This window comes from Alligator sinensis, unplaced genomic scaffold, assembly GCF_000455745.1.
Source record: "Alligator sinensis unplaced genomic scaffold, ASM45574v1 scaffold160_2, whole genome shotgun sequence".
Classification (NCBI taxonomy): Eukaryota; Metazoa; Chordata; order Crocodylia; family Alligatoridae; genus Alligator; species Alligator sinensis.
Window position 1 is genome coordinate 113,999 of NW_005842717.1, and position 26,770 is coordinate 140,768.

At 41.8% G+C, this 26,770-nt stretch overlaps 1 protein-coding gene and 1 long non-coding RNA gene across 6 annotated transcripts in view; one reads left to right on the forward strand and one right to left on the reverse strand.

Annotated features, from left to right (window-relative positions):
- Window positions 1-26,770, forward strand: part of LOC112552010 — a 49,638-nt gene that overhangs the window by 9,838 nt on the left and 13,030 nt on the right. Inside the window, exons 1-3 of one of the 3 annotated variants that reach the window (XR_003096365.1) lie at window positions 4,258-4,966; window positions 6,386-6,518; window positions 20,309-20,819. This is a non-coding gene — a long non-coding RNA (uncharacterized LOC112552010). Of the gene's footprint in view, window positions 1-4,257; window positions 4,967-6,385; window positions 6,519-20,308; window positions 20,820-26,770 lie in introns of those variants that run through there. The other 2 variants (XR_003096366.1, XR_003096367.1) reach the window with 2 other exon arrangements.
- LOC102373851 (neuromodulin-like) overlaps window positions 10,539-26,770 on the reverse strand; it is a 43,566-nt gene continuing 27,334 nt past the window's right edge. For all 3 annotated transcript variants that reach the window (XM_025216248.1, XM_025216249.1, XM_014524985.2), the window contains exons 5-7: window positions 19,035-19,199; window positions 16,907-16,955; window positions 10,539-11,707 (exon numbers count right to left, since the gene is read on the reverse strand). In XM_025216248.1, the coding sequence (XP_025072033.1) occupies window positions 16,909-16,955; window positions 19,035-19,199 (212 nt within the window). In that variant the 3' untranslated portion in view covers window positions 10,539-11,707; window positions 16,907-16,908. The remainder of the gene's footprint in view (window positions 11,708-16,906; window positions 16,956-19,034; window positions 19,200-26,770) is intronic.

Below are 26,770 nucleotides of genomic sequence, written 5' to 3' on the forward strand. Positions count from 1 at the left end.
GGGAGTTGAGCACACAGCAGTAACACTGGGAGGGGGGGGGCTATGGCAAACCTTGGGGTGGGTTTGCCATAGCCATAGCCATAGCCTTCCACTCAGCACTGCCGTTGCCCGCCCCCAGTGTAACATAGCCCCCCCCGGGTGGGAAGAGCCTGGCACATCTGTGGCCACAGCCCGCAGCAGCTGCCCGCCCTGCCCTGCACAGATCGGAGACGTGTGCCCCCCATGCCTCCCAGGGTGCGCATAGCAACAGGAGCCGTGTCCCCCGGATGAGCCGCATGTGGGGCAGTCCCATGCCGCCAGCTGGGCAGCTCCTGTCCCTCTCCCTGCGCCACCCCTGCTGCAGTTGCCAGAAGCCCTCAGCTAGGCTTCCTCACGGCCCTACCTTGAGGCCCTACTGCTGCCCTGTATTTTGGGGGGGGGTCGGGGGGTCTAAGCCCTGTTAGCTCCCCCTTCGGCCACCTATGAGTCCAGGAAAAATGGGTTCAATCATGAGAAAAGTGGTGCACCCTTAACTCCTAGGGTAGTCCTAAGGGCTTCACCCAAAACTTGAGCCCACTCCTTCTAAACAGCTCCTCTAGAAGGTGTTTTTCTAGAAGGGGAAAAAACAATTGAAAAAGAAATTCCAATAAGCCAAACCTTCACCCAGAAAAAGGAAGTATAAGATATGTACTTCTCCAGTAGCTCCTTCATGATAGCCACCAGATTGGTCCTGGAGCCAGCAGGCTCTTATAGCCATGGAAATGAAAGCATCTTCAGCGCTGCTCGTGATGAAACCTTGTGGCATGAACTCTCTCACCAGCTGGCTCCTCTGTTTCATTCTGATTTCCTCTGTTCCTAACTCAGTTGTCAACGTGCAGCTGTTTCTGACTTTCTCGACCTTCGTCTCATTGGTTTATATCGTATCTTCCTCTCTCAACTTTTCCCATGTTTCCTTTCTCTTCCTGCCTCTCCCTGTTTGAATTATGCTTTCATTCCCCTTTCAATTTAATGCGCTGTTCTTTCCCTGTCCCACTTTGTACCCACAGCTGAGAGGAACAGGAAGACCTTTCTGATCGATCTGCCCACCCTCACTGTGCATCTAACAGACTCTGCCGTCTGCCGCCAGTCTGCAGCAACCTGGACCCCCGCCGGGGGGTGGAGGGGGGGGGGTGGCAGATGTTGGTGACAGTTAGGTCCACCAACTGCCACCACAGAGCCCAAGGGCTTGTCTACACAAGAGTATTGTACCTAGTTAACTTAATCTAGTTAACCCAGGGCAAGCCCCTTTGTTCAGGAGTGGCTCTTTTTGGCTTAATTTACGTTATTTGGGATGCTGAAATGTCACCTTCAAACTGATGTAACAGGTCCACATAGAGGCTTTAGTCAGTTTAAACCGCATTTTTAAAATAGGTGCAACTGTCCTGAATAGACAAGTGCCTTAATTTGTGATAGGGATGTATTTTGGTAGCTGTGTTGGTCTGAGACAAAAAGAAATGCAAAATTCTAAAACTCTTGGTTCGGAGATGAGAGATGATACCTTTTATTAAACCAACTAATTATCTTGTAACTTTTGGGCGATTTCTTAATTGGTCTAATAAAAGGTATCATCCCTGAACCAAGAGCGTTAGAGTTTTGCATTTCAATCTGTGATAGGACTTTTTACTCAACCGTGGACTAGCGCATCAAAGAGGGAACAAGCCTCCACAAGGCTGCTATTCCTGAGTTATTTCAGTGGTATTCTGCCGGGATCTGTCAGTCCCCCATATGGGAGGATTCAACTCATACTGTTTTATACACCAGCATTTCTCAACCCATGGGTCATGACTCAGAAGTGGGTTGCAGGAATATATGAAAAGGTCAGGAACAAACTTTAGAAAATTATTTTCCTTTAAAGGAGAAAAACATGGGAAACTGTGGCTTTTCCCAAGCGGTCTGGTCGAGTTCCAGCCTGCAAGGGGTTGCTTGGGGCTGCTTGTGACCACCCCCCACCCCACACACACCCACCCCCTGCCCCACACACTGGGGGCCTGGGCGTGGGGGGCAGTGGGTCAGGACTGACCATCGATGTTTGCAAATGGGTCCTGGTACAAAAATGGTTCAGAACCACTTTATACAACCAGGCGTTGTATGGTCTACCTTAGGGGCAGACAACCTGTGGCATGCTTGCCGTAACTGGCATGGGCAGCCTCTGTGCATGGCATGTGGCACACTGGGGAGAGCACACAAGGAAGATTACATCCAATCGGGCAAGGAAAAGGGACTGGGCTGGCACTTGGGGAGGGTGTGAGGCTAAATTGTTGCATGCCTGCCAAAAAGGTTGATCCCCACTAGCTTACCTAATTCTAGCTGCCATCCTCTTTCTGCTAAAGGAAAAAAATGACACAGACTAAATGAGATACAATGTGTCCCATAACCCCTCTGGCTGAGTTGGTCTCTCCTGTGTAAATCACTCTTTATGAAGTAATACTAATTATTTAGGCATATGTATTTATTTGTGCAATAGGGTAGACTTGCGTGATGTGTATTTCATGTTCATGAGGGTCCCACAGTGGGAGGCCTTTTTCTTCAAGAGAACATTAATAGCAATAATTTCTAAAATAACCTGCAAATGGAAGGCTTTTTACAGGGATTTGCACTAAATAAAACGAACCTGCTTTTGCTTCCCGCTATTTACTTCAGTCAGATAATCAGCTTTTTGGTGTGTGGTTGCACACAATTTGGGAATATAGGATACACACAAGGGAATAAGCCCGTTTAAAATAACTTTTCTGAGTATTATCTTTAAATGTTTGTATTTGTTTCATTCCTTATGAAACAACTGATACTGGCCCAAATGTATATTAATCACAATTTAATTACCTATACAAGCAGATTCTCTGGGGAAAGTACAAGCATAAAAATTAGCCAAAAATAATACTAGAAATGAATACAAATTCCAAAATGTGCTTACTAAAAGCAAGAGATGGATTATAAGACAGTCATGGTGTTTTAAACATTATTGAGGTAGCCAGCCTCTATAAACAGGAAAGATATTATCTACTGGGGATTATTTTTCTTTTCCATTTTCTTTTCCATTTTTGCTTACCTGAAAATCTGTCAGTGCTCTTGGGTGACTAAGGATCATTTGAATCATGTTTTATTTATTTACTTGATCTATTTAATTATTTTTTTTCCCACAGAGAGTATACTCAAGACCCCAGAAACTGATAACAAAAAGATAAAACTGACCATTTTGCAAAGTGACTACAATCTGAACAGTTACTGTTTGTGTATAACATTAAATATCATAAATCTGAATGATACAATTTTACACCCACTGGCACAGATTCTCTCTCTAATATTGCCACCTAGTTCTGTCATCACAAAAAGAGAACACTAACGATCTTTACCCGTACCGAATTTCTGCTCCCTCCTCCCAACAAGCAGGGGCAATGAGGGATAGGTTTTACATGGGGAAAATCTTTAGGAACATTGCTAGTGGATACAGGCTAGTGCTGCCATAATAATTTGGCTCTCAAGTAACATTATGCTGTTTCTGAGATGTGTGCCATGTGGATGCAGTTAAGAGAAGGCTGCAGCCCTGTATTCTTGGCATGTTTCTATATTTTAGATGAAAGAATTCCAAATTAGAACCATTTGGGGAACATAAGATGATACATTACATCTCTTCTATAATATATTCAAGTTTCAGACTTATGGAAATTGGTAAATGGCTTGGACTGTACTCAGATCTGGACCGTACAAAAGTGAAACATACCACACAGTTAGCACAGAAAATGAAATCCTGAAAACAAAACACTGCAAGGCAAACATTATTTGATTCAGAATAACTATTAAGACTTTTCCTTGTTAGTACAAGGGGACTTTAGTAACAATTAAGGCCAAGTAAATCTTACTGTAACCTGTAAAGGTTACAGTAAATCTATTGTCTCATCTGTTTGCAATTATAGTTAGACAACTGCATGTAGTCTCTATCTTCTGTTAATCACGTTAAATCAAGCCTGCCTCAATCAGTTGCATGCAAAAGGTGGCAAGATTAGGGTGATTTTGATTTGGCCAAACCTCGTTAGTCACTTAAGCTAAAAGCAAGATGGTTCAGATCTAGTCCCGTTTTGTTCATAACTCAACGTTTAGTTAAGTCCTGAAAAATTACTTACAATATGGTTTGCCTCTCATCATAAGCATAACAAATTCAAGACCAAGCAATTTGCATTGAAAATTCATTGCCCTCTACAAGTGCAGAAGGAAAAGGAGCTCTCTGATTTGCATTCCCTTCAAACTGTAATTAAGCTTCAAAAAATCAAACCAATTTTCTCTAGGGAAAACATAAAATGATTCATTTCTCCCTTTACTGTTTAGCTTTAGTTTGTTAGTTTTTTTCCTGTACTAGATGGGTGCTCTGTGTGCTAGTGTTCAGCAACCTTGCTGCCTTTGACTTAGTGCCCTCTTCTGTTTGATAGCGTCAATACACACAAACCCAGCAGTTAATTGTGTTAAATTAATCCAAACAGAGAAAACACTGTTAAAAAACGTTGAAAAAGAACATAGGCTGATTTTTTTTAGAAGCAGAAAACTACAATCATACTAGACATAGAAAGGCTCCACTAGGAGAAAAAAAAAGGAATTTTCACAGTCCATAGTGTCACACACTTTTTCATAATTACAGCTTTAGAGGAAAAGACCTTTTCTGGAGACTTCTTTTTTGGTTATAAATTGCATACATAACATATGCTTATGCTTTCTTTTTTACAACTTGCTTTTTTCAGTGCATTCCTAAATCATTTCCCTTGTTTTACAAAATTATGGAACTGCAGCTAATGCAAAAAATTTCTTGCTGATTCAAATTAAAAACAACATAACCTGAACTGGTTCAGTGAAGCTGTGGCAACATAGACCACCTACCTTAATGAGAAAGCGGAGTTCACTTGTACATCCTAATAGAGCTGAGGAGGATTTGGAACCGGGAACGATAATCATCAATAAAATAGTGAGCTTTTGAGATATTTAAGAACAATTTAATCGATACATGAAGCTGATCACCTGGGATTTTGTCCAGGAAAAGTAATTTATATGCCAAGTGAAGCAAGGTCCCATGTTCAGCATGACAGCATTTCTTTGTTTGAAGGTATATTAAGGCAGGAACTTTGGAACAGCATGGGCTGAGTTCCAAAATTTCAGGGAGCATTTTAGGCAGCAACAGGCATAACCATCAATAACCAAAGTTAGCAGCAGAACCAGCAAGCAAAGTAGTTGCAACCACTTGTACAGCTATGTAGAGATCAAAGAAGTAGCAGTCGTTAGCTCATGACAGTTTAACAATATCCTCATTTTAGCTCTACTATAGTTCTAAAATAGCTATGTAGTTTAAGATGTTGACACCCATCTTATTTCCCAACAAAAAAAAAAATCAGAAGAGGAAGGAAATGTGGTGGGGTGTGGTAGGAGTAGCAGAAATTCAGTTCTCTTCAAGAACATCTTGAGCAGGGCTAAGAATGTCATCCTCCTACTCCACTCGGCATTGGTGAGGCCACAGCTGGAGTACTGCATCCAGTTCTGGGCACCACAATTTAAGAAGGATGTGGAGAAGTTCAAGAGAGTTCAAAGGAGGGCTACGCAGGTGATTAGAGGCCTTGAGACTAGGTCATACAAGGAGAGTCTGAAAGACTTGTGACCATTCAGCCTTGAGAAGAGAAGACTTAGAGGGGACTCAGTACCAGGCTACAAGTACATCAGGAATGTATATCAGGTACAGGGGGAGCATCTACAGTATTCACCAAGGCCCCCCAGAGGAGGGCAAGAAATAATGGGCACAAACTGATTGAAGGTCATTTCAGGCTAGATATAAGGAAAATCTTTACAAGTCAAGTGCTGAGGGTTTGGAACAGGCTTCCCCCACCCAGAGGTAGCACAGTCATCCACCCTAGCAATCTTCAAAAAGTGTCTTGATGCCCATCTTGCTGGGGTCATATGACCCCAGCAGTCTTTCCTACCCAAGTGCAGGGGGGCTGGACCCGATAATCTGTAAGGTCCATTCAAGCCCCTAACAACTGTGAAACTATGAAATGTTCAACTGCTTTAACCATGGGCCCAACATCCCTCTTGTAAACCCCTCCCTCATCCTCTGTACACCTTCCAACTTCTGCAATAAATGAAGCAGGAAGCCTACAAACAAGAGACTTCTGTACTACCTAGCTCTGATTCATGTCCAGAGCAGTTCTATCTCAAGCACTGAATGCAGCATGATAGGCCCTGTGGAAAAACTATGATGTGATCATGTAATTAAAGATTAGCCTACCTACAGGGTATCTCACTTAACATTGCGCAGGCCAGTTTAATTTTGTCATTTCCTAACTTGAGTGCTTGATTTTGCAACCTTACTAATGTATAATTCTGGTTAATTTCCTAGGTTGGAGGAGGAGGGGGAGAGCAAACAAACAGAAGTTCCATAATACAATTTATTGACACCAACATGGGTCATCATCATGGTTGGAATCTTTGTATCTGCTACATTGACTTTGTCGCCAGAGCTGCTAGTCATGGTACGTTGTCATGCTCCACAGGGAACAGCACTAGAGGGAAGGGACACTTTGCTTTTGAGTTTCATGAATATTTGCTGATAGCAGAGGAATGGTGAAAGGAATCTTAGGTACATTTCCAGGCCCTGCAAAGTAGTATATTCTGTTGGGCACAGTCTCTTCTGTTCCATCTCCTCCAATGGGTCTTTGTCCCAGCTCTATTGTTCCCTAACCACTGGATGGGGGTTCCTGTCTCGTTCTCCTCTCTAGTCAATCTCACTTATCACTCCTATGATTTCTCATCCCAGGACCTTGTGTAGCAAATCTAACGACTCTGGAGTCTCAGTCTCCTTGTCTAGCTAGTGTCTGTTCATTCCTTCTGGCTCTCAACTAGTTTCTCATTCCCGTTTTGTTTCAAGGGTCTTCAGTTCCCAGTCCCAGTCTGTTGTGCAGTCACCACAGGATTCCCAGGAAGAGCATTTTTTCCCTTTTAGAATTTGTTCAGTATCAAATAATCACACTATTTTTAACAGTTTTGAAGAGAGCAAATGTCACATGTCACAGTTCCTAGGAGCACTGCCTCCTGCTGACAGTGAAAAAGGCCTTAATTTATCTCCAAATGTGTTATGTCATACTTGTCATCAAAATTTACTTAAATACAATAAGAAAAGCCCTTTACCCAGTCTTAGCTTCACTTGCTGACTAAGCATTACACTAATGCTCACTTTCATTGTTCCAAGATTGATAGGCACCCTTCTCTGCAAACACGATCCTTCTAATAGGACCCTGAACAGGAGTCATTCTCCGCTCTACTAGTTTGTACTTGGGACCTCTTAATTAATCTCTGCCTCCATTTCCCCATTCACTTACCCTACTTTGTTTTAACTCTTCCAATTAGAAACACTAATTATTGTTATAAGTGACACAAAATTGAGCAGGATAGATGTGTCCTGCACTGAACTTCTGAAACGTCTTTGAAATATCTGCATGTTGCAATTTGCTATTATCTGGGCGCACCTACATGAGACACTACTGCATAGTGGTTACCATGCATTTATTTAGTACTTGTATTAGCAAGTTATTGTGGAGCTATTGTGCAACAATGTGAGCGAACATCGTTTAAGTGACGCTACTGCACAGTTGCCAAATAATACTGCAGAGTAGCGTATTAGCACTGTCTGTGCTGTGATGCAGTATTATTCGGCTACTACGCAGTCAGCATCTTGTGTAGGTACACGCCCAATGTGTAATGCTGCTATCCACATGACAGGGTATTACTGCTGCTCAAGCCATAGATATCCAAATGCTTTCATAGGCAGCCAACTGTGATAAAATTTAGCCTCAGTAGAGGCATCTACACATGCGCTTTACTGCAGAGTTGACCAGCTAGGCTCCACAGTAAAGCATCACTGTCTACATGTGCAGTGCTATTAGACTGCAGTAAACAAATTAACTCTGCTATAGGATAGTATAACCTGACACAAGTACTATCCTACAGCAGAGTTATTTAGTGTACTGCAACCCATGTGCAGATGGTGACTGGAGCTGGCTGGGGCACAAAGGTGCTATAAGGCAGGGCTGCCTGCCAGTCAGCCCTGCAGTCAGCATTCTCATGCCTCAGCCAGCCCCTCCACAGCACCTTAAGCCGGAGCAGAGCAGCTCTGGGCTGGCAGGCTAATCCCCTGGGCTTCCTGCCAGCCAGGGCTGTGCTGCCCCGGCTCAACGTGCTGCAGTCCCGGGCACACATGGAAATGCTGCACCTGGGAGCGATAAACTCCACTGCAAACTGTGCCAGAGTTTATTCAGGCACATTAATTACATGTGTAGATGCATTTGGCAGCAGCTTAGCATATAGCCCTGGTTTTTTTCCTTGTATGAGTCACAGAAACACTGTGGAAACATTAAAAAATAGCTATGATATGAAGCAGATGTACGTACTACACTGAGACACAGTGGCAGCTGGTCAATATGGGGTGCTCAGGCACCGCCCCACCAGTTTCAAAATGACATGATCAGTGTCATGATTATGCTTGTGCACTACGCATACACAACAAAAAGTTGAGTATGTGCAGTAAGCACCTCAGGGCAGGGCAATCTCCTTCACTCCTGAGTGGTACATGAGCAGTAGAAACACTTGAACAGTTAGAATGAAGTGCAATAACCACTTGTTTAAGAGGGCAGCAGGGTGCCTGTACTGATGCCCCAGCGTGGGTAAAGAGCTGTTGGAAGGAAGGTGGAAAGACAAGGGGCGCCACATGCAGAGACATGCATGTGGCCCCAGGCAACCTGCAGAGCAGCTCCAGCAGGTAAATGGAAAGGGGGATTGAGGCCCCTGTAGGGAGGGAGCTGGGCAGGGCTAGGGCTGCTGCCCAGCTAGGTGGGGCTTGGGGCTGAGCAGGTCCCTAGCGGGGAGCAGGATGGGGCCACAGGTGTCTTATCTGGGGGAGGGGGAGGGTCCATTCCTCACTGCTGTGTGCACTCCTGGGGGGCAGGGGAGACCTGTACCCCCAGATTTGTACCTGGGGCAGGCACAGTCTGTGGGCTCCCTGCACCTGCCGCTACTTTGAGGAGTGCAGCCCCGTGCTGCTCCCCTCACAGCAGCCTGTGTGCAGGTGACACATCGCCAGGGCAGCGTGGGAGCAAGAAGTGGCAAGGACGTTTTCCACACAGCTCTTCCACTCCCTGCAGCGCCGGGTCGTGTGGGGGGAAGCAGGGCAGCAGGGAACAGAGGCAAGCAGCGGTGAAGAATCCCCGCGCGGCCCTGCTGTCCCCAGCTGTGCCAGGGCACGCCCTGCCTGACACTCACCCGCCCCACCTGTCTCAGTTCATAAGCCGTGCCGGCTGAGAGAGTTAGTCTTGTTTAGTTTCAGTGGTTAAAAAGCCTCTGGAAACCTTAACCACCGGTTAGATTGAGGCTCTATTCTAAGGGCACCTTTTTCCTTGAAGCCTGATATCTGTTTCGCAATTGTGACAGCAAATTCCAGAAAATGTCCAGGATGTGTCCTGATCTCCATGTGGCTGGAAAGCAGCTGCCCAGCAGAAAGGACAGCTCGCTCAGCCATGTGGAAATCAGACCCAGCCCCTGTGCCCCCTATCAGCCTGCAGCCAGCACCCAGGGGCACCTGAAGCTCCCTCTAGCTGCTGCAGGGGGGCAGTTGTCAGGAGCAAATTAGCTCCCTACAGGTGCATGTTCAGATGTATGCAGGGCCACAGTTTAGTTGTGCCTTAAATTTTCTGTGCAGAAAATCCAGGTACATTAATTGCACATGTAGATGCACCCAATGGGTATTACCAGCCAAAGAACTGGCTTTCAAGCCTTTTAGTAGCAACTCTTTGATAGTTTCACTAAGACAGTTAAAAAACAGGGAGTGACAGTTAGTTAGAAAGCAGAGTGACATTTACTATGCAGTTCCCAGAGTACAATTAAATTTCAATGTAAACACTATGGCTGAAATATGCCCTACCCTTAAATAGATTATACACTTAACGCATATGCAGATAACTTATATTTGGTATAATATAAACAACAGGTAACAGATTGAGACTGGCACTGTGTTATACCATCAAGTTAGGCACTAATCAGGTATACATAGAAGTGTAGGACACTGTAGAATTTATGGAAAATAAAAGTGTAAAGAATGTATTGCATTGGGAATGAATGAAAAATAGGGGATAGTAAATTTAGGGCCAGATCATATCCCACCTATTAAGTGTATAAGTGGAATTTAGGCATATAAATGCAATTCTATCCTATTCACATCTCTAAAAACTCATTAATGCAAAAGAAAGGTGGGTCGTCCTCTTCTGTGTTACTTTTAATGGCTTAGTCTTAAGGTTAAAGTAAAGGTATATTACAAAAGTCTACACATTAATGTTTCTTCAGGGACTTGAATAGGGTGAAGTAGGGTCCTACTTAGATGTCTAGCTGTTATTTAGATATCTTATAAGTGGGACAGGATTTGATCCTAAATGTTTAAAATACTTTATACAGCATGTCATGTTTAATATTCCAGATAACTAAAGATACAGATTCACAGCCATAGAAATTCTGTGGTAAGGTTTTATTCAAGGTAGCTTTGCTTGCAGTGATATTTGGGTTTTTTTTTTCACAGTAGCAATATTTTTCAAGTAAAAGGCTGTAATATGGATGATAAAAGTTCAGGAACCTAAATTTGCTTCTGCAGAATTATGCAGGTTATTCTTAATCTGAGAAACACACTACATTTTCTCCTTGACAATATTGCAATTTGCTTTAAGAGTTGAGGAAGAGTGAATGCATTTTTGTGAATAACTAGTAGGAAGAATTCCACATGTCACTTATACTACTGTCATTTTCTTTTCAAAGTTCTCCATCAGCTTTAGAGAAGAAATATTGGTTCCACCTTAGGATTCACATTCTCTATATATAAGAGGTTCTATATATATTACATCTGGCCCAGCCTTAAAATGATCATCACTGACAATACCTTACTATATTGCTTAATTTTATAGTTTTATGTGTGTTTTTCAAACTTCTCTGTAATTTTGCTATGATTGTCTGGGGCAGCATCTTGCTAGTATGGGATGTTACAATGTTATCACCCATCACAGCCTGGAAAACGGTAGAAAGTCAACATAAATTCCTAGATTTAGATTTTTAAAATTTTCTAGAACCTACTTGACGTATATGTACTGGTAATTAAATCTATTCTTTCTCTTGACAAGTGGATTTGATATATACTATCTGGGTCTTGGTTCTGTATTACATTATACTGGGTGCATCTACTTGTGCTCTTTAATGCTCATTAGCCTATTTTAATGCTCCTTAAAGCATCACAAAAATCAGTGTATTTTTGCTAATGCACATTAAAATAGGCCAATGCACCTTTATCTAGCACCTCACAATGGAGGAACTAAATTTAATGCACATTAGCAAAAGTGCATTAATGAACATGTAGGTGCACCCACTATATCTCTGTTTTAGAAAGAAGTTTTCCCACTAGAGTAGCTTATTTCTCTCTGGCAAACCTAAATCTTCTGAGGTTGCCTGTTGTAATAAATGAATACTAGTGAAAATATAAAAATGCTAATTCTGACAAGCAGTTTTAGCATGACCACCTGTAAGGTTTGTTTTACATCTCCAAGAAAGAACATTAGGTTTTACAACATAAATTAGCTGGTTGATTGTCATAAATATTCCTGTGACACTCTTCAGAAGTCTTCTCTGTTGCTCCCTGGAAAGAGAACAAAAATAAAAGATGATGACATTTTGGAGAGAAAATGACAACTTATGCTTAATAGTAATAAACCTGATATGACATCACTTTCCCTCTACACATTGTACTGTCAGAAGTACAATGTGTTTTAATTTAGCTAGCTGATATAAACCAATATGCCAGACAATAATATGGGACTTCATGCAACAGGTAGAAATTAGCTGCACTAAGGATTTATGACAGGCTAAAATACTGGTTCTAAATCTTAGATACAGGCCACCCTTGGAAAATGCAGCTCTTACCTTTCACTCGTTTTTGACTGTGGACAAATAATACAGTCATTTTTTCTGTTGCAAAGAACTCCGAAAGACCACAACAAGTCAGAATGTTTGTTACGCTTCTGATTCCTATTTTGTGAAACACATTTAGGCGTTTCCACACCTAACAGTGCTAATATTGTGTGGCATTCTGTGGCATCCTTAAAATGAACTCACATAACCCTGGTTGAGAAGCACTGAACTAAAGACTTACAGGGACAAAATGTGTATAAAAGCAAAGGGTTATTTTTAGTCATAGAACAGGATTCTAAATGGATGAACAAATATAGCAAAGGTATTGTGCATTAATTATTGAGAATTCATTTTGTAATATCTCTTTAATTGGATAAAACATACTTAAGACCTGACACTGCAACTCCATGCCAACTTATTTTGAAATCTAGTATGTATTTATTGGGTCAGGCATTAAATGTAACCCCATGCAACTTGCCCCATTGTCTTTTATTTATTACTTAAATGAACAACTTTATTCATGAGTTAATTTCCTTAATGATCCAAGCCCACATGACAGGTTAATGATACTAGTGAAGGATGGTGGTGTTGCAGTCCTTGTGATTTCTTATTTTGAAGATATCAACAAGTGCACTAGTCACATAAACTGATCTTTACTTTAAAAATCTCACAACCTACAGAGTATACACTAAAAAAGTGTTAACTGTTGTTGATAGTTCTGTCTAAGCCAGAAAAACTCTGTCTGGGTGTGTCTATACAAGATGCTTTACTTTTCATTCAGCTAATCTAATGCGTAGTAAAGCATCACCATCTACATTAATTACTGTGCATTAAATTAGTCTAATGCACTGTTTGCTAGTACCAATACATACAAGTGCTAGAAAAATGGTGTATTAACTAATGTGCCAAAGCTCACGTGCAGCAGGGGGCCACAACTTCTGCCTGGCTGGCTAAGCCCCAGTCTCTGTGGGGCAGGGGTAGTTGTCCCAGCTCTGGGGCAGGTCCCTCCTAGCTGTGTAATTGGGGCCAGCCCTGATCTCCGCAGGGTTGAGGAGAGCTGCCCTAAAGCTGGGACAGCTCCCCCTGCCCCCCAGACCTGACCCCTGTGCCCCCTGCCAGCCCAGGGCTGGCACCCGGGGGAGCCTGAAGCTCCCTCTGGCTGCTGAAGGGGGGAAGAGTGGGACAGGAGCAGCCCTGGACTGAATTGCTCCTGTTGGGAGCAAATTTGCTCCTGGTAGGTGCATGTTCAGATGTGTGCCTGGGTGCAGTTTAATGCACCTGAATTTTCTGCGCAGAAAAATCAGGCACATTAACTGCACTTGTAGACATGCCCCTACATTTTTAAATCCTCTATGCCAGTTGTGTTCAATCTTTTGGCACTAGGAGTGAAAAGAGTGGCATAGGGCCAATCTGTGAGCTGGATTTGGCCCCACATGCCAACATCTGGCTCTCATGCCCTGTGCTGCTTCTGCCCAGCCCCACTCACTAGGATCAGGCCTCACACTCCCCCTGCTCACAGCAGGATTGGACCCCATACTGTCCTGTACACCCAATCTAGCGCACAGGCCCACAGGGCTCCCTACAATCTGAAAATTTCACAGCAGGGCCTGCAGTCTGGATGACACAACACCATGGGCCAGATCTGGCCTGTGGACTGTAGACCACCACTGCTCTGAGACATTTGCAGCACTGGCAATTGCGGGGGAGAAGGGGCAGCTTATTAGTAGTAACCTATCAGGCTCAAATGTGAAATTACTGAAGCCCCGTCTACACATTACACTTAAGATGTCATCAACCAGATAATCACGTTTTAGGCTGTGACACAGCCGCATGTTCAATCAATTAATGGCATGATAAAACAAGGAATAAGCCACAAAGTTATTCCACAAAAATGTAATAACTTTGTGACTCTTCCTTATCATGTCTTTAATTAAACATGTGGCCACATGTCCCCCTGCAGCTGGGAACCCCATCAGCTGTGGGAATCCCAGCTATGGCAACATGGGGCTCCCAGCTATGGGAGCTTGCTAATTGCCAGTGCAGAAAGAACCCAGGATCACAATCCTAGGCTCCCCCTGCACTGGCAAGAAGGCATGATTGAATTCCATGCTGGTTCCCACAATTACACCTCCTACCATGCATGTGTGGCATGGCAGGAGGCACAACTGTATGGATCATGCAACAGATCCTATCACACATTTACTTGAACATCTAGAGGGGCCTGAGAAACCCTGTACTTAGACCTGCATGATGCTAGTGATATTTTTTACAAAGTCACGTTTCAGAGTGGAATCACATGGTAAGCAGCAGTGTTGTATTGGGCAGTCTTGTATTGGGCACCCATATTCTGGTTGACAGCAACATGTCAAAACCTTCTCCTAAAGCTCAGATTTACTATGCTCCTTTAAATTCATTCAATGTTTGTTTTTATCCTATATGTAGTGGAATAAGCATCACAACCTCTATATACACTCCTTTTAAAATCAAAACCTGGGACACTTGTAGCAACAATGGCCAGGCTGCAGAATATTTATATATGAAGCAAAAGTTCTCTATCCTTTAGATCTGTATCAGTTCCATTACTGTCACCATCCAGTTCAACAGAATCACATTTACGTTTTCCAGATTGGAAGCCATTTCCTAGTAACTTAGTGTTCTGAATGGTCTTATCTTGACACACTGGATGTATTTATTGCAGTGGTTCTTGCCTCTTTAGAGCTGAGGCAACCCTTGATAGATTTGAGGCCCTCCTCAATAGATTCAAAATTGGATTCCAGTTAAAAAAGATCTCAGTTCAAGATTGGAAAAGATCAGCTTTGTTTTCAACCATTTTTTATTACAAAAAGGTAATAGAGAAATTCTTCTATTGCAAAGAATACAGGAAGACTACAACAGGTCAGAATGCTTTTAATACTATGGATTCTTATTTGAAAACTCATAGTTTATCTTGCAAATCATGCTTGCACACATAACAATGCTAACATTGTGTGGACCCCTGCATCTCAACCAAACATTTTATAATTATTGAAAAAAAAAGTTTTAATGAATGAAGCAAAAGCCCAGGATATTTCATGTGTCCCAAAAGAAGTTCCTAGTATATAATTTACAAAACCAGGACATATGGTCACTTTATTAACACAATACAAAACAATATTTGCTTTTTCATCATAGGAAGCTGAAAGTGGTCAAGTGATTTTTCATTTATTTGTGTGATAGAACAAGCAAGGAGCAAACAAAAATGAGAGGCATGTTTTTCATTATGTTGTGTAAATACATGCTATGTGTATGCATGCATGCACACATATATTTACAGATCTTTGGTAAACAACAGATTAATTTCTGTTCTACTTCCCTCTTCTTTTTACAGCTTAGATGGAAAAACGTTTGAAAAGAAGTGAACTCCTGAGTTGAGTTTTTCTACTTAGTTTCTATTTTTTTTTAATGTTACCTTTTGTTATAAACACTGATTTTAGTGGAAGAGATCTTGCAATCAACAGATTTTTATAGGTTCATACCAACATCTTATATTCTCCTTTAGGAAGGTATAGTCACACAGAATGGTAACACTTGGACAAAATCTTTGATTTTGAAAGCCATAAAAGGCAAACTTGAGTGAATACCAAACTTTAAGCATGAGTAATTCCACTGTTTTAGGAGGACTTAAAGGAAATGTATTGGCACCTTCTTTTCCTTTGGATTAAACCAGCAAGGCTAAGAGAGGGACACTGGTGTGTGGGTAGCTCAGCATCTCCATATACACTGCCCAGACTTTTTGCACCCTGGAGAGGTCACTCTAGCTTCACTTTATCTTTCAAGTGGGGATTATGTTCAGTGAACTGTTGTCTAATTTAACGTAATTCTCTTGTCTCGCAAGACAGACAGATGCCTACTATTAAAGCTGGGTATGTACTTCAGTTACCTTGATGGCTAAGTACAGATAGCCAAAAAGCCCGAGGCTGAATTGATTCAATCTTTGCAGGTTAACCTAAGCTGTGTACATTGAACTGATAAACAAGTGAACAGACATTCACTTTTGATTCCAGAAATGCAGTCACATGCCAGCAGTGGCCCAGGCCAGAAGCCCAGAGGCGCTAGAGCATGCCTTCCTGCTGGACTGGAGCAGACAGCTTGCAGACAGCTTGGACCAAGGCTAGCCTGCCCACTCTGCAAGGATGGTTTGCAGGGGAAGTGCAAAGCATCATGGGATGCTAGGGGACTGTGAGTTAACTTGATTCTGGAGGGGATCTGGGACAGAAGTTCAATAATTTAAATCAGATAAACCTGATATTACATCCATCCAGGTTTATTTTAAAACAATTTTGGCCATTTTGAAAGTGGTTTATGTGCACTGAACTTCTGTTGTGTTATAGATTTGAACCACTTTTGGATCACTTATACCAGTTTATATGTAATTTCTGTCTCTAGCCGCTGAGTTGCAGCCTGAGAAAGACATCAGCCTTCCAATTTTATTTAAAGGCAAGTTGAAAAGTGCTAAAAATTGGAAGACTGATCCTGGTCTATGTCCATTCTGAAAAGGAACATATCAAATTATTAGCACCTGGTTGTGTTACACTTAAGATAAAAAAACTGGAGCTCAGTTGAGGAAATTGGGTTCTCCCCCAGGTCCAAAGGATTCAATTCATTTTATATAGCTCAGGATATGAGTCAATAAATAATTACATCATTGATATAGTAAAATTGTGCTACCTCCAGCATTGGAAAGATATTGATGGAACTGTCATGATTCTTTAGTAAAAAAGAAACATCAAGTATGGTAAGTTCTTATGCCATTTTCATGCAAGGATGGGAAAGTGAAATCACAACTGCAATATATGTGCAAAGTTTCAATAGGCTGTAAATGCAAATAGGTGCAAAAAAGGGAAGATGAAGTCAGAAAGGATATGGCATGCTGGGAAGGTCAATATACCTTTAAGAATCCTTAGAAACATCTTCAGATGCCTTTCTTTCAGTAGAAACTGAAAATGAGGACAGAAATCATTAGAAACATTTCTCTTGTTAAGTAGTCTAACATATTAACTACAGAACAAAGCGGTATGCTTTATATTAGAAATAAAATGTACTTTGGGCATGTGAGTTGAGCTTTTCATAGCAGTTGTGGGATTTAGACCTACATCTAACAATTAACTTTCCTATTTCTAACTTTAGCGGAAGCTGTGTCCAATCCTCTAGATTGCTTTGAAAATCTCAGCCAGGATCTCTTTAATGCACATGTTCTTCTAGGTTTTTTTTGTTTTTGTTTTGTTTATGTTCCAGTTTAAGATGAATAAGAAAAGGTAATTGGATCAAAACAGCTCATTACATATACATGCTATATATCACTTTCTTTTCCCACAACTTTCTTTTCATTCCTACAACATAACATTCCACCTTTCAAATTAAATCAGACTAAAAAATATGATTTTGTCACAAGTGACAAACAGGGATTTTCCTCCTGCTGTAACTTCATATCAAATAATTATGTAACCCAGTGGCGACCAACCTTCTGGCCCTGTGGGCTGGATTAGTGGCACAAGGCCTATCCACAGGCTAGATCCTGCACGTAGCGTTGGTCCATGGGCCTGAATCAGTGCAGGGTTGGCACATGGGCTAGGGACAGACATTACACACAAACTGGTTTAAGTGATCAGAAACTGGATAAACCTGTAACAGAACAGATGTTCATTGCACATAAACCAGTTTGAAAATGGCTGAAGCTGGTTTCACATAATGTAGTATCAGACTTAACTGATTTGGTTCAAACCAATTTATGCAATGTCTGTCCCAGACCCCTTCCTGGTTTAAGTTAAACCAGAGTCCCCCAGCATCCCAGATGCTTTGCAACCCTGGGCGGGGCTCTGCTCTCTGCTCCAGCCCAGCAGGGCTGGCCCCAACCCTCTGCTCCCTGGCTGGAGCTCTGGAAGAAACTGCAGGTACAGCAGCATCTGCCTAGCTTCCTCCTGCCCCCCCGCCCTACCCCATCACTCCCTGCTCAAGCAGGGATTCCCTCCCCACCCTCTCTTCTGCCTTACACAGACACCTCTCAGCATTAGCTAACATACCACATGCTGGCTACGGTCCATGCTGTGGGAGACAGGACAAAGGCAGACAGGACAGTGTCAGTTTAGGGGGTTTTTGAGCTAACCAACAGGTAACTGGTAATGTCCCTCCATTCCTTTCTTGGAAAAAATTGTTTAAGAAGAGTTTGAACTAATAAGAGAGACTTTTGTTTTGTTTGATGGGGTAATAAATGCTAACAACTCCCTATGTAACTCCCTGCTGAGTAACTAAATGCTCTGTTACCAAATCGGGATGGGGTGGAGGGACCCCCCTCTAATCAAAGCATCCTGCTTGGGTCTGGCCATGCCGCGCCCCCCACCCCGCTCAGCACTGTGGGGGGGAAGGGACGGCTCCTCTAGCACCCCCTGGTTTCTAGCCTGAGCCACTGCAGGCATGTGCCTGTAATTCTGGGATGTCTGTACAGTTACAAACCTGTTCAGCCTAGCCAGGTTAGACTAATCTGCAAAGATTGAATCAATTCAGGCTCAGGCTTTTTGAATTTCTGTAAAAAACTCCTAGCTCTGGAGTCAGTCCATGTGTATGCTCTGGTACACTGGCTCAGCCCTGCACACCTGATCTAGCCATGGATCAACCCTGTGCACTGTCTCAATCTAGCACATAGGGCCACATCATGCAGCCTGCAGAGGCCCCCATGGGCCTAGAAATTTGGCAGCAGGGGTGCTGCAACTAATGCTGCCACTGCTTCCCCAAAACCAAATTTTTCAGACCCTTGAGGTCTGAAATTGTGGGATGCTTCCCTTGAAAGGTCTTGTGGGTTTCATTTAATGACCAAAATTCAGTATAAGCTGTTTTCAGCATGTGGCAGTGATTTCATAAATATTTGTTTACCTCAAAAGAAAATTTAAAATAGCTCATGGAATATATATACATAGCAGACACATGGGGCTACTTGCTTAATTTTATTAGACTACTTAGAAACAACAGTTTGGTTTCTTTCCCCAGAAATAAAGTATTGTAGACTCAGGTATACTGTGCACCTTCTGAAGCTTGCCCAGATCCCTCAGCAACAGTTTCCTGGTTTGTTGGGGATGCATCAGGCCTCTCTTGAGCTGAAGAGTCTATTTCTTCTTGCATATTCTCTAACTTCTGCTCATGAGCAGAAGCAGGAGAAGCTGCAGCATCCAAGACATCACCAGCAGTTTCTATGAATAAGAGAGATAATTGTCTTTTTCTGTTCATTTGCCAGTATGAAGGAGAGCACCTGGGCCTCACTTCAACATGGTATTAAAAATACGTGCTGAATATTAAGTGTATGTTGTGGCCATTAAGTTAATGCAATTATTCAGATACTTAAAGTGCAGCATGTGATAAAAGTCAGAAGGCCTCAGGTCTATAATATTATTTATTATTGTACTTAAATCTTCGTACACTTAAGACAAAGAATTACAGACACTGAAACTATTTTTCTAGTTAGCTGGCGTGTGTCCCTAAATGAAGGCGTGTGCTTTCTAAAAAGTATTCTCTTTGGACAGTCACTTTTTTACATTTACTTTTCCAGTTTCTTTCATGTGTTGTACAATATCATTACATAAACTTGGCAAGTGTAGAAGGTTCAGTGTAAAATATGACAGACAATTGTCTTATGAGTACACAGTTTAGTTCCATGTTACCATATATTAGGGGTTACGAAGATGCTATTAAGCAGTTTGGGTTTTCTTTGTTTTGTTTTTAAATGGAAAACATCTTGTTAGATTGATTGGCTTATGCGCTGCCAAAGTATGAGTGCTATGTCTCTTCATGGCTTCCATTCCTTTGCCTCTTTAGGATGAAGTAAGCCATTTGCTTAAACAACTGCATATTATAACAAGACTGAAGGACGTTTTACAATATGCAAAGTCATGTTACCAATAGAGTCACGTAAGGGAGATATTTTTCCCGCTACTTCTGGAGTTAAATTTCATGTACTTCTACCATCTTTTAGCATAAAGTCTCCCTCAACAATTCCTGTGCAAGTTAAATTAATAGTGTTTATTGTACTTTGGATTTGTTTCTATTATTAGGTGTACTGAGCACGCTAGGGACCAAGAAGGCTCTTTATAAGCAGTACATAGACTATATGCTAACAGAACTGTTCTAGATCTAGTGACACCCAGGTTTTATTATGTATTATGGCTTGTAGGGAGTTAAATAGGACACATTCACTACATATATCATTTATTAGAATAGATTCACTTGACAGAGTATTTTATGTGGACAGTTAACTTCCAAACAGCAGTACAAAAATGAAAGAATTGTTTCTCTTCTGTTACAGAATGAGGATGCAAGAAAGAAGAAAAAATACAGTGCATTTAAAGCATGGAGCATGCTAAAATATTAAGTATTTTAATGGAATTTGGAATTGAATAGTGCATTAAGTTTATTTTTACCATTATGATTATAACTGTTGATTGTAACATCATGATTTTGAATTGATTATTTTTAATTGAAATTAAGAGAATATTGCTTGTGATCTAAACTGTTTTACTTGGATAACATTGTTTGGTTCAAACTGTCATTTTTATCTATTTAGTTTCTTTTAGTTTAGCTTGGCAGTAGACTCCAAAAAGATAAAAGCCATTCTGGCAGTGCAAGACAGATGTAGCTTGGAAGCCTCTCCAATGTATTATATTTATGACCCATTATAAGGCACCACACCCTTTTAAGTTGTTCTAATTCATTCTCTTTTATATTCTTTTTATTGGTCTCAAAACAGATACAATAATGCTATGTCAAGGATCTAAAACTGTATCGATGGTATTTTATTAAATTGCTTTTTTGGATAATACATTCTATCCCAAAGAATGATTCTCCATTTTCCAGTATTGTATTCACTTGCTCTTCCTTGTGCAAACTATATAACTGGATGTGATGGAGGCCACTGGAGATTGGATTTGACAAGTCCAGAGAAAACGCTAAGTTGTCTGAAAAAAAATATCAGTAGCATCTGATTTGGTGTAGCACGTAGTGCATATCTCTACAGATCAATAGAAAGAAGCTACTTTTGTCCATAACATAAATTACTTGCTTGCATGGTTGCATGAATCTATCCAAAAATCTATTAATGACAAGATGGTAGACAGCTGAAATAACACATTTTATAGCATTTCTTTTAGCAAACAACCAGAACACTTCAAATGTGAACTGAGTTCCACTCTCACTTAATCTTTTCAGTAACTCCAGTCTGCAAAAACAGTAGTGTTAACACTTACACCACCTATGATAAACAAGTTGCATTTATACAGAATACTTTAGGCCCTTTAGATATCTAGTGAATTAAGAATAAAGCCTTACAAATTGTCCAACCTAATATATATGCAGACTCATTGTCATTACCCAAAACTGCAAAGGAACACATTTAGAGAAGTGCTGCATTTGTTGGCAAACTCAACATAGTTTTGCCATTTCCTCTCTTTGCAGATTAGTTTCTGGCCTTCACATAAAATATTTTGTCATAGATTTTTTTTTTGCATTTCCTAAATGGCCTTCATGTAATGTTTGAAGGACATGTGCCCTGAGCTTTGTTAAAATACCTCTTCTAGTGCCACACAGTAGGCAACCTCGATACATGTTTAACTAGTAAAGAAAAGGATGCAGGAAGCAGTCTGTTGGGAATAGGCCCAGCTATTCATTAGCTAGCACTGGATTATTTTAGTATCATGGTGTACCAGAATATTTGTTACCAGCAGGGATTCAGGTTGTGCCATGGAGGTCATATTGACCACCTTTAGTTGTTTCAGTCTCCTTATCTGTCACTACCAATTGAATAGACTGCTGCCGGAGGTGGTTCAAGCACCCGCTTTGGATGTCTTCAAGACACATTTGGATGTTTATATTGCTGGGATCCTATGATCCCTGCTGACTTCCTGCCTTTGGGGCAGGGGGCTGGACTCAATGATCCTTCTGGGTCCCTTCCAGCCCGAATGTCCATGTCTATGAAACTATGACAAGAAACCTGCTTGTTTGTACATGAAACTCAATAAATATAACCACTTATTACTAGTATACCTTTCTTTAGGTAAAAAATATAAATTAGAGCTTGATGATCTGCAGCCTGAGTAATTGTTTTCCCATGCAGACATTGGTGATGGTGGAACTCCCAGACCCAAGACAAAGTTCAAAGTTTCTATAAAGCTGAGGTCAGTTACATTCTACAGAAGTAGGAGCCCTAGAAACAAAGGCAAGAGAGCTTCAGTATGACCTTGCATCACATGAAATTACTATTACTATTCAAAGCGTGAAGGTATCACCAGCAGACTTCACTGACAAAGATACAAGGGAGAGTGCTGTGCGCCACACTGCCTATGGTGGCACTGATTCCATGCATTCAGAGGATGTAACACTACTAGTACATCAGGCAAGAATCTACAGTAATTGATACACATCTTTACTAGGTAGCAAAGGGATTTTATGACCTAGTACAAATGGAGCATACACAGTGCACAGCCCAACTATATACTAAATCATTTAAATCTGGGATTACGTCATCTCTTGAAAAGATCATAGTAAATCTACTGTACAGCAAAGTTGATAGGTAGGATGTGTTCCGTATTTATTTCCTAGTCAGTTTAATTTTAGAGCAGTTATTTGTACAGTGCAAACTGGTTTCTGCCACCTAGAGGCTGTAATAGCACCTACTCTAAGCTTCGAGCTTGGGAGAGCTGCTTGTACATCTATTCCTTACTCCTTAGTATAGAGGATATTTGTTATGAAGTAGAATCCAGGATATATTACTCACTAGCAATTGTGCTGTGTATTTGCATCCTTTGTCTTGCAAAGTTTGTAAGTAACCGTTAGTGGTATGGCAACAGTCTGTAACTGAAAGTTGGTACAAGTCATTTTTGCTTGTTTGCTTTAAGATCATCCAACTACAGTCTTGCAAGTTCCTTTTGGAGGTCCTGAAGGTACTGTCTGCTTCAGGGGTGGGCAAAACGCGGCCTGTGGGCCAGATACAGCCCACCAAGCCATTCTATCTGGCCTGTGGGGCCCCTAAAAAATTTAGAAAATTACTATTTATCTGACCTGGGCTGCCTGTCATGCAGCCCTCGAAGGCTTGCCAAAACCCAGTAAGCGGCCCTCCACCCAAAATAATTGCCCACCCCTGGTCTATTTGCTTTCATTACCAGTGTAGCACCTAAGTAATACCAAGTACTGGAAACATCCTCTAATACCTGCTATATGGATTTCTGCCAAGTAGTAGATATGGATGCTATTGTAAACACTAATCCAGTCTTTGCATAGTGGTGTTGAACAGTCTTCATCCTCCAGCTGTAGATCAACTGGACTAGATTGGGGTGCTCAATCCCTGGTCTCTGAAAATGCCCATGGGTTGGGAGATTTGGTGGCAAGGGAATGGTGGCACTACTCCCCCACTGTCTGGGTAGGGTGGCTGGGGCCCAATCCTGGCATGCAGGGCAGGGGCAGAGGGGAGCTGCAGGGCCCAATTTCAGTGTGCACGAGTGGTGTAAGACTCTGGGACCCAATCCCAGCAGGCACAGGTTGTGTGGGGCCCAATTCAACATGCAGATCAGCCTTGTGCCATTCATCTGGCTCACAGGGCCAAAAGATAAAGCAACACTGGACTAGATCAATCTTGGCTAAATGCTTAGCCTTAGCTCTTAAGGTAAATATATTCTCCAGTCCAAGCAAATGGTTCCGATGCCTATGTAGTACCAGATCAGTGGTAACTTTGACATGACCATTGACCAGACATACTGATAGCCCCCTTTTTCACAATTAACACTATCAAGGCATTCTATTTTTTTCCCCGTTAACCTTAGAAATCATTCTGAAAACCTGTAAGTGGTATACTGCCCCTGGACCAGATTCAGCCATAGGCTTTGCAAAATGTAAGAGTTCCTCCCCCTTTGAGCAGTTTTTGCCTCTGTATGTTTAATCTTCCATTTCTACTCTAAAAGGCATCAGCTGCTGCATCCAAAAGTTCAGCTACTTTTGTTTGGGGCTGGAGTTCCTTTTTAAGCTTCTATGCATCTGGTGCTTTTGTCAGTTCAACTAACTGCATTTCTCTCTCCACCATTTTCTGTCTGGTTATGGAGAACACCTTTATTTTAAAAACACAGTTTAAACACCTGCTCTTTACAGAGCTAGGTCATTCTGTTTGGAAAGCAAGGTTTTCCTCTGTTAGTTTTCAGAGTACCAAGGTTTTCTAATCATTCATTTTTATATGTAAGATCTGGTGTCTCTGTAGCTTCACAGCAGGATTCTAAAAAAATAAATTTAAATCTTGTTCTTTTCACTTATAAATAAATCTAGACACTTATACTATTGTCTTGTAGAGTGCCTAAACTTATCAGTACACTTCATATTGTCATCTTCAGGCTGCTGAATTAAAAATCCTCCAGTTGGTGTAAGGTGAGGGTTATAATCTAGTTTTGGTATAGGCTTCAATTTCTACAAGCTTTATTCTTTGACAAGTAATCACTTGCATTGCAAGTCTCTTTTCCCACAGTCTAAAGTTCACATATTTAGGCTTCCTGCTTAATATGCACTGGGTTTGCTGCAGATATATAGTGCTGTTGCCGTTCCCTGGCATCTTTAGCAGCCATCTCTGTTGACATAGCAATTTCTATTGTATGTTTTAGTCACATCAGTCTCAGTCCATAGACACGGGTTTACTTTGTTGTGTTCCATTTTGTATATGTCACAGTAAAGGATCCATTAATGCATCAGAAAAAAAATGACAGTGCTGTGTTAACTTTCTTATTTTAGCCCCATATCTGGTAATCGTTTTACTTTCTCTTTAACATATGTAAAAGGAAGTATTCTGCAATTCTCTCCCTTGGGGAGAGAAAACTGTGTAGCACTTCCACAACCTTAACAAGCTGCCTGTCTCAGGTTTAACAGGATGGTTACCCCACACAAGTTATAAGTTTTACATTTAGTTGAAACACACTCTTTTCTCACCACTTATTTTATTAGCTATTATCATAGAATCATAGAGAATTAGGGTTGGAAGGGACCTCAGGAGGTCATCTAGTCCAACCCCCTGCTCAGAGCAGGACCCCCCCCAACAAAATCACCCCAGCCAAGGCTTTGTCTAGCCAGGTCTTAAAAACCTCCAAGGATGGAGAGTCCACAACCTCCCTGAGTAACCTGTTCCAATGCTTTGCTACCCTCCTAGCGAGAAAATCCTTCCTAGTATCTAACCTAAACTTCCCTTGCTGTAACTTGAGACTGTTGCTCCTTGTTCTGTCACCTGCCACCACTGAGGACAGTCTAGCTCCATTATGTATTAATTATGTATTATTCCAGCACATTTAATGTGCTGACTAACTTTTATCCTATTCTTTTTATAAGAGGACAGCCATTTTTAGGAGGAAGTATGTCCATCCAAGCATACTTTTATACATACTAATTATGTATCATTCCTGCCTTTTAATATAGTTGAACTAGTCTTGTGTTATCAAATGAGTCCAGTTTCCCCACCACAAATCAGAAGACAATGTAATTTTTCCAGATGAGCAGGTCTTACAAGTCTAGTAGCTACAGTTTTCCTTTTACAGGGTCTCAGCTCATACTCTCTTCATTGTATTCCCAAATTGGGATCCTGTCCCTGTTGTTAGTTGTGATCTCTTTGCACTAATGTTGCATGACCTCTGGGCCAAGTTGGTCCTACTAAAAGCCTTTTTTAAAATCACTATACCATATATAAAGCTTATCTGCATATACACTCCACTGAGTTCCACATGCTTTTTACATGCAAAGAGCCACATAAGCACTCAAACTTCAAAAGTTTACTACAAAATTCCTTGTACTACTTGGGCAAATCTACACATGCTATTAAGGTGGACATGTGTTACATACGCGCCCAGGACCACAGCATGTTGAGCTGGGTCAGAGCTCTTGGCAGGGGGCTCTGGGGGTCAGCTATTCCAACCTAACTCAACGTGCTGCAGAGGGGCTAGCTGGGGTATGAGAGTGCTCCCACGTGGGGCTACCTGGCAGACAACCCCCACACTGAATCACCCTCATGCCCCAACCAGCTGCATCAGTGCCTACATGTATGGTGCTGCAAGGTAAAAAAAACTCTGCAGCAGGGTAGTACTTTTAAATACTGAGTTAATTAGGTACCTAATAGGGCTGCATCTTTGAATTAGTTGTCTGTGGCCTAATAGAGCTGCAAGCCATTTACTGCAGAATTAATTAGTCTACTCCACAGTAAACATCTCGTGTAGATGCACCCCTAGTGGACTCCAAGATGAACATGAGTCGGCAGTGTGACGAAGCCATCAGAAAAGCCAATGGCACTTTATCATGCATCAGCAGATGCATGACGAATAGATCCAAAGAGGTGATACTTCCCCTCTATCGGGCGCTGGTCAGACCACAGTTGGAGTACTGCGTGCAATTCTGGGCACTGCACTTCAAGAGGGATGCGGATAACCTGGAGAGGGTCCAGAGAAGGGCCACTCATATGGTTAAGGGCTTGCAGACCAAGCCCTACGAGGAGAGACTAGAGAACCTGGACCTTTTCAGCCTCCGTAAGAGAAGGTTGAGAGGCGACCTTGTGGCTGCCTATAAGTTCATCACGGGGGCACAGAAGGGAATTGGTGAGGTTTTATTCACCAAGGCGCCCCCAGGGGTTACAAGAAATAATGGCCACAAGCTAGCAGAGAGCAGATTTAGACTGGACATTAGGAAGAACTTCTTCACAGTTAGAGTGGCCAAAGTCTGGAATGGGCTCCCAAGGGAGGTGGTGCTTTCCCCTACCCTGGAG